Below are 7810 nucleotides of genomic sequence, written 5' to 3' on the forward strand. Positions count from 1 at the left end.
GTAAAAAACTATTGTTGCTGTCTGCAACAAGGACAAATAGTGCCTGAGGTTTTCTGTGGGAAAAAAAATGAAACTTATGCCTGGGGGAAATGTGCTGTTTCTAACATGCACAGACACTATGGCGGCTTACTCAGTTGCACCAGAGAGCACTGGGACAAAGATTTTAAACCTATAGCAAATTCTCTACATATGAACCCGGAGGATATGGCAATGATATTTGGATGAATGCACCCAATCAATGAGATTAAACTACTATCCTCCTTGTCCTCAGCCTGAAAAGATTATCGGCCTAGCTTCTCACAACGATGCAGGTGGCCTCACTATTCTCTCTCAGGGGAATGAAGACAAAGGTCTGCAACTTCGGAAGGATTTAGCATGGGTTCGTGACCTGTCAAACCTCTCCCTTCTGCTTTTATAGTCAACGTCGGAATTAAAATGCTTCATGGACAACATTGGGTACAAAATTTTTCACAAGATGACATGTGTTGATGTTAAGTTTTGATTGGAATGAGTCCCTTATATTTTCATAAATAGCACCAATTAAAACATCCTACCTCAATTGGCAATTGCCATGTCATTTTGTGCAAAATTTTATACCCAATTTTGTGCTTGTAGGCTGTAGCACTACTCACATCGTGCATATCATATTTGAGTGTCTTTTTATTCATGAACATGTTTGATGCACTTCCGAAGCTAAATGTCATTGCTTCATGATTGCAGGTTGTGAGAAACGGGATCTATCCCAGCATCGAGCACAGGGCGACAGTGAACTCAAAAAAAGCAAGGTCTCGATTGCAACATTCATAATGCCTAACCAGGATGCTGATTTAGGTCCTGCGACCTGCGCCTAGCTTGATTTCTTCCAGAGGTAGTCTACCAAAGTTTGAAAGTACTAGCTTTGCAGATTACCTGAAGGCATATCTTTCTCAACAGCTTGCTGGGAAAAGTTATCTCGACACGCTAAGAAAGTAAACCTTAAATTCACTATATGATGTTTACAGGTCACATCAAGCATTGTGATAAAAAAAATATAGTAAAGTGAGAACATGAACCAAATGATATTAAGAATACAAGATCTTTAAAACAGAACTGCTAAATGCCTCATCGTATGGTTAGCACAAAGTTTATATGATCTTCAGACTAGTTTACATTTATGTTGTGTTCATGTGAAGAGCAACAAGGGAAGCATACACTCCATCTGGAATGCTCATAAGAAAATCATGACTTCCTTTCTCTGCAATGACTCCGTTCTTCACAGCTGCTATTATATCAGCCCCTTTGATGGTGACCAATCGATGTGCCACCATAACAGTTGTTCTATTAACTATAACCCTGTCCAATGCATCCTGAACTATTCGCTCAGATTCTGTGTCCAGGGCGCTTGTTGCTTCGTCAAGCAAAAGGATTTTCGGGTCCTTTATAATAGCCCTTGCAATTGCTATTCGTTGCTTCTGTCCGCCAGATAATTGCACCCCTCTCTCACCAACATTTGTGTCGTACCCTTGAGGTAATGCTGATATGAAGTCATGTGCATTTGAAGATCTTGCTGCTGCAATAATCTCTTCTTCAGTAGCTGTCCCATTCTTACCATAGGCAATGTTCTCACGGATGGTCTCGTTGAACAGCACGGGCTCCTGACTTACTAATCCTATTTGTTGCCTTAGCCAGTTGAGCTTCAATGACTTGAGTTCCACACCATCGAGATAAATATGACCGCCATCAGGATCATAGAACCTCTCAATCAGACTAATTACAGTAGATTTTCCACTTCCACTTTCTCCAACCAGTGCTACAGTCTGTAAAGGACAGTTCAAAGATCAAAAGAAGATGGACTATCGCATACTTGGTATACCAAAAACATAGTTCTTCACTGTAAATTTAAGTTATTTTAATCCGACAGCATGCATTGCATGTCTATATATATGTCTAAGCTTAATTTGGGATGGGAAGAAAAAACAGAACAGTAGACGTAAATGTAAGGAAATGTGATGTTTTCGAATAGGATACCTTTCCAGAGGGGATGCTTAAACACAAATTTGTGAATATCTGACAATCGGGTCTACTCGGGTACTTAAAGCTGACATTCTGGAATTTGATAGCACCATTTACAGTATTTATTGTTGAACCTCCATCACTGCTTGAATCTATTTTGGGTTTACTATCAAGAATGTTAAATATAGAAGCAACTGAACTCTTGACCTTCTTGCGATCTGGTATAAGGTTGACATTCCCGCTAACTCCCATTGCAGTCATTGTAAGAGCAAAGAAAACCTGCATTCAAGCAAGTAATATTAAGTTATAGGCAGGAAAGGATGTCGACTACTTATTGAACTCTTAAATCAAATGTTCAGTCATATATAGGGCTAGTCTGTTACTTTGAAAATGTCAGCAAATGTAGCTTTCCCGTTCTTTTCAAGGACACAACCAATGTAGAAAACGAAAGAATAAAACAAGAAGAGAGATGAAGAACCCAAGCCGATGCTAACTCCACTCACGATTCCAAGCCTGATTCCTGTTTTTATGGGGCCTTCACATTTGTTTTGGTACATATCCATTACTTTGTGTTCAGCACAATATGATGCAATAGTTCTTATGCTGCCTACAGCATCGCTTGCAACTTGACTGGCATCTTCATACATCACCTGCATTATATGAAAATAATGAACACCCGACTTTCTTGTCTCCTATTTTAGTTCAGAATAATTATTTTCTTGCGTGATAGACATATAGCGAGGTAACTTATAAGGAATTGCCAAAAATCCAAAATTGGGTGTAAGGGTGTGTTTAATTAGCCAAAAAGGTCAAAAATATATTAAGGTCACTTCAGTATACAAGTTGGGAATTTTATGTACAGACCTTGGCATCAGCAAACCCTTTGTTAAACTTCTGAAGGAGTTCTTGCAATAGCATTACAGGCATTGCCGCTAGGACTACCAGTGCCAGTATCCAATTAGCACTGAACGCTATTAAAATTCCAGCTACAATGGTTGCAATGTTTTGAACAACCAAAGCTAATGCATCACCAACAACACTCCGGACACTTGTAGCATCAGTAGATAATCGTGCACCAACTGCTCCACTGCACTAAGAAAGATTAATCTGAGGGAGTTTTTTAGTTTATTAACACTTCTTTAAGAATTTTAAGTTGGTTAAAGAGGTAGAAGCATTTCTACCAAACATTATATGAAACAGTTCACTATTAAATTGAATAATATATTGTAGATAGCTAAAAATGTTAAAAACATATGTACCTAGAGTTTGCAGGGTCATCAAACCAACTAATTTCCTGGTGTACAATCTTCTGGAATGACAATGAGCGAATTCTTTGTATTAATTTTCCACCTGCTACCCCAAAGAGATAATTCTGCAATGGTATGACTACAATGATAAGACAACCAAGACCAACATACATTAGTGCCCAAAACCTGGAATCCCTCTCCATCTTGGCTGGGGGCTCGTAGAAGGTCTTGATGGCCTTTGCGTTTAATAGACCAAATAAAGGAAAGACCATGCCATTTATACTTGCTGCGACTGATCCAAGGACCAAAACTGGAAGCTCCGGCTTGTTTAGACAGGCCAACCGCAGCCAAACAGATACTTCCTTTTTCTGCTTGTCAATTTCTATTGTTTCTCTTCTCTTATCATCATTCTCAACATCTCTTACAGTGGATGGATGAATTTGGTTGGAACCTGAGAACTGAAATGATAATCGACCAGATGATCCTCTGCTTACAGATCTTCTGGTGAAAAGTCCTTGGCTAGAGGATCTGTTTATATTTTTAACCGATTCCAAACTCATATTGTCCTCTTCTGTTTCCCCAATTCTAACCTCTTGACCCAGATTAGTATTCCCACTTTGCATTCGGACAAGCTGACTGTATTCTCCTTCTGGATCTTTAATCAGCTCATCATGTGTTCCTATTAGAATAACACAATGAAATTAGCAAAGATATTTTGATGTACTAGTTGAGAATCAAAAATATACGATTGAATTTAAACAATAATATTATAAAGTAATTTCTGAGATACCTTTCTCTACGAGTTTCCCAGCATGAACAACTGCTATCATGTCTGCATTTCTGATGGTCGTGAGACGATGTGCAACAACAACAGTAGTTCTGTTTTTCATGACCTTCTCGAGTGCATTTTGCACAACACTTTCTGATTCAGCATCCAGAGCACTCGTTGCTTCATCAAGAAGAATAATTTTTGGATTCTTCAGAATAGCTCTTGCAATTGCAATTCTTTGCTTTTGACCCCCAGACATCTGAGTTCCATGTTCACCAACTATTGTGTCCAACCCCTAATTATGTATTACACACATTCATAAGTCGTGCTGGTTTCGTAGGTAAACAGAATGAATTTTCACCCAACAAGGTAAGATCTTATAACTTGAGGTACAAATTTGGCCAGCTAATCAGTTTCTTAACCAGTATAATTATACAAAGATATGCAGAAATAAGAGTAAACTTTAGACATTCAAAAGCCCATTGTGAATATATTGAAACTCACATATTCAAAAAGACACATAGACATATTACATATGCATTAGACATATAAAATAGTTCCATAAAGTGTGTGTGTGTTTCCATCTAAAATTCAGTTTCTAAAATATTTAACTTGGCATACCTCAGGTAAGTTGTCAATGAATGTTGCAGCATTGGCAAGCTCAATAGCCGTTCTTATCTCCTTTTCAGTAGCATTCTCCTTTCCATACACGATATTTGATTTAATACTTGTTGCAAACAGAATTGGTTCTTGACTCACAAGCCCCATGTTCCCCCTAATCCATTTAAGCTGAAATGTCTTCAAGTCTACGCCGTCAATAAGGATTTGCCCAGAGTCGGGATCATAAAATCTTTCCAACAGACTGATTACGGTTGACTTTCCACTTCCACTTTGCCCTACCAAAGCTGCAGTCACACCGGTTGGAATTTTTAATGAGAAACCAGAAAATACCTGCACATCCGGCCTTGCTGGATAGCTAAAATACACATCCTTGAGGTCAATAGCCCCTTTAATTTCATCCAGGACAATTCCATTTGTATCATATGCATCAATTTTTGGTTTACGTTTGATTGTCTCAAACATTTTGTGGGCTGCAGCCTGCCCTGCTGAAAACGCACCCAAGAGTGGTAGTGTTTGGCTTAATGCACTGGTACCAAAGGAAAAATTCAAAAACAAGCAATTATTAGTCATGCCTTGATGAAAAATTCTTTTGAGGTACAACTTAAAACTTTATTTTTATATAGAGAGATAAGTATGTGTACGTACAAGCCAGCACCGACGATCAACATGACAATGGTCACGACCTTTCCACCATCATACCCTTTTTCTAGGATAAGTCTTGATCCGTACCATGTGCCTAGTCCGTAAGTGCAGTAGACGCTCATCATGACAGTGCCGATTCCAAATCCTGAGGCCATTCCACTGTGCTTTACAGTGGCATAAGCAACATGAATCCTGCTATTATACTTATCAATTGCATTTTTCTCTCCAGTAAAGGAGGCAACCTAAACATATAAGAAAATCAACACAAATAAGTATAGAAACGAAAAGAAAAACAGATACTACAGATGCAATTCAATTTATAGTAGTGTCATACAGTTCGAATGGCCCCAATGGCTTGTTCAACTACATTTCCAGCTTCAGCATAAGCAACTTGACCTTGAGTTGCCATTTTTGCCATTAACGTTCCCATGAATCCACCAGTAATGAGAATAGCAGGAATGCTCGATGTCAGAACTAGCGTGAGGCGCCATCCTCTTATAAAGGCGATCACATAGCCTCCAACAAATTCTGACATGAACTGAATATATTTCCCAGCCTGTGATGCAAGTATAACCAAATCAAATGAACCACATTGATTTCTATCACGCTACATTTTTATATTCCAAAACCAATCATGCAAACATCAGCTAGACCCTATTCTAACTAAAAATTGCACATGACCACAGACACATTTTACATTACCTTTTCCCCCAAAGCACTTTGAATGAGAATAGTGTCACCAGACATTCTCCCAATGACCTCTCCAGTCGTCGTCTCAGTGTCAAAAAACGCAACGTCCTGTCTCAACAATGATTCTAAGTAGAGCCCTCTTATCCGAGCAGCCTGTCTCTCCCCGGACACCATCCAACATGCAATCTCTGCAATTATATACTCCATTTACACTCAAAACTGATAAAATTGATACAAAACTCAAAAACCAATCATACCGAAGGTAAAAATGACAGTTAGTACTCACGTAGAAATGAAGCAATGCCCGCACCAATTGCTAAGTAGATATACACAAGGCACACCTGAATACAGACAAAAAAATTATAACACCTCGAGATTTTAGATGAACCGTTACTTAACAATGTGCACATATTTTACTTGGACTCTGGAACTCGAAACTCGAAACAAATAAATTACAAAAAAAGAAATAAAAAGCATACCTTGGAAACTTGATGAACAACATCATCATTCTTGGAGTTGCCAAAAGAGTTGATAATCTGGGTCATTGCAATGGAAACAAGAGGATGACTCAGTCCATTAACAACAGCTCCCAAGCTCCCAATAACCATTAACAACACATCTAATTTATCTGCAAACATAAATAATTCATAAAATGCAACTCTTTCATGTCTACCACCTTCATTTTCTTTAATTTTAGTCATCTTCAACTTGCTTAACTCCTACCTATTAATCACTGAACTCAACTATATCGATATGTTCATCAATATGATATTGTGTTTATATTACAAACGAAACATCTTATTAGTTACAGGACAAGAAGATATTGCTATGTAAAATATGATATCAATCTGATATCTGTGTAGAATATAATATATGAATGCGATTTTTATTCCACTTGGATATTTTCTTGATTTTCTTTGCTAGTTTGTGAATTCGTGAGGAACAAACGTAGGATGTTAGCAAACAGAAATGAAATCCAAATAAATACTTGCCGATCAAATTAAATAGACTTGTTAAAGAAAATTATGGACTTAGTATCTAAATAAGAAAATTATAGGCTCAGTGACTAAATAAGAAAATTTATTATTAGGATAATGTAATATAATGAGAACGTGGATTTCAAATCAGCTGAAACTACATTTCACTCCAACAGAAATTAGTTTTGCAAAAAGTTGGTAACTGTATTGGTTTAGCAAATAAGTAGCAAGAGCCCCATTGGATATTGGATAGTCCAAAGTGGGTTTATCCTCTCTCGTACCCCAACATGCCCGTTCGTTTCTCGCAAGAGTTTAGAGTGTAAAATTCATTTCATTCTCCCCACAAGGTGAAACCATCCTCGCTTCTGATTACAGACGACTATGGAATAACTGAAGTTTTAATTTAAAAACACTCTTACCAATCCTGAAAAATAACAAATAAAATCACTCTTACCGTAATTAAGCAATTTGGGATAAAATAGAATTAGCCTCTGACAAAAAAAATAAAAGCAATCAATTAATTTGGAAAATTACAAACTAAAGAATCATGTGAGTATATTTAGATCAAAAAATTTAAAAAAAAATCAGAAATAAAATAACTCTTACCTTTTTAAACTGAAAAAATACATGTCGCTAGGTTGTTCACGAACAGAGTCGAGCCAAGTTTTAATTATTTTTTTCTAGCTAGCTGAGTCGAGCCGAGTTTTTTTATTGAACAAAAATCGTGTTCGATCTCGAGCTCGTTAACTAACGAGTCGGACACGAGCTTGTTCACGAACAAATACGAACTGAGTTAAGTCAAGCCGAGCTTGAAAAGAAAACAATGTCAAACCGCTACTTGACTCTTAAAATAGGAAACCAAATAAAATAAA

The 7810-nt window shown here is 37.4% G+C and overlaps 1 protein-coding gene across 7 annotated transcripts; it reads right to left on the reverse strand.

Annotated features, from left to right (window-relative positions):
- Positions 1-1083: 1083 nt before the first annotated feature.
- On the reverse strand, positions 1084-6676 carry LOC108198266 (ABC transporter B family member 9-like). 7 transcript variants are annotated; one of them, XM_064083205.1, is made up of 13 exons: positions 6441-6676; positions 6248-6302; positions 5974-6149; positions 5606-5827; positions 5275-5513; positions 4630-5155; positions 4030-4303; positions 3856-3918; positions 3252-3807; positions 2857-3079; positions 2376-2642; positions 2008-2271; positions 1084-1796 (listed from the first exon to the last, which is right to left on the reverse strand). In XM_064083205.1, the coding sequence occupies exons 1-13, from the start codon at positions 6660-6662 to the stop codon at positions 1152-1154; spliced, it is 3732 nt and encodes a 1243-aa protein (XP_063939275.1). In that variant the 5' UTR covers positions 6663-6676; the 3' UTR covers positions 1084-1151. The 7 variants fall into 7 exon arrangements, with proteins under 7 accessions (XP_063939275.1, XP_063939276.1, XP_063939277.1 ...); XM_064083206.1 differs by having other exon boundaries at positions 3252-3723; positions 3796-3918; XM_064083207.1 differs by having other exon boundaries at positions 3252-3649; positions 3734-3918.
- Between the last annotated feature and the right edge of the window lie 1134 nt (positions 6677-7810).

The sequence above is a fragment of the Daucus carota genome, chromosome 8, assembly GCF_001625215.2.
Source record: "Daucus carota subsp. sativus chromosome 8, DH1 v3.0, whole genome shotgun sequence".
NCBI classification, from domain to species: Eukaryota; Viridiplantae; Streptophyta; class Magnoliopsida; order Apiales; family Apiaceae; genus Daucus; species Daucus carota.

Bases quoted from the DNA above. Each gene is read 5' to 3' on its own strand.
- LOC108198266 (XM_064083209.1), bottom strand. From the start codon at position 6,662: ATGACTAAAATTAAAGAAAATGAAGGTGGTAGACATGAAAGAGTTGCA. The intron at 6,150-6,247 runs GTGAGTACTAAC...ATATAATTGCAG, and splicing joins GGGCATTGCTTCATTTCTAC to AGATTGCATGTTGGATGGTG. The intron at 1,795-1,990 runs ATCACATTTCCT...TCCTTTACAGAC, and splicing joins AAGGTATCCTATTCGAAAAC to TGTAGCACTGGTTGGAGAAA.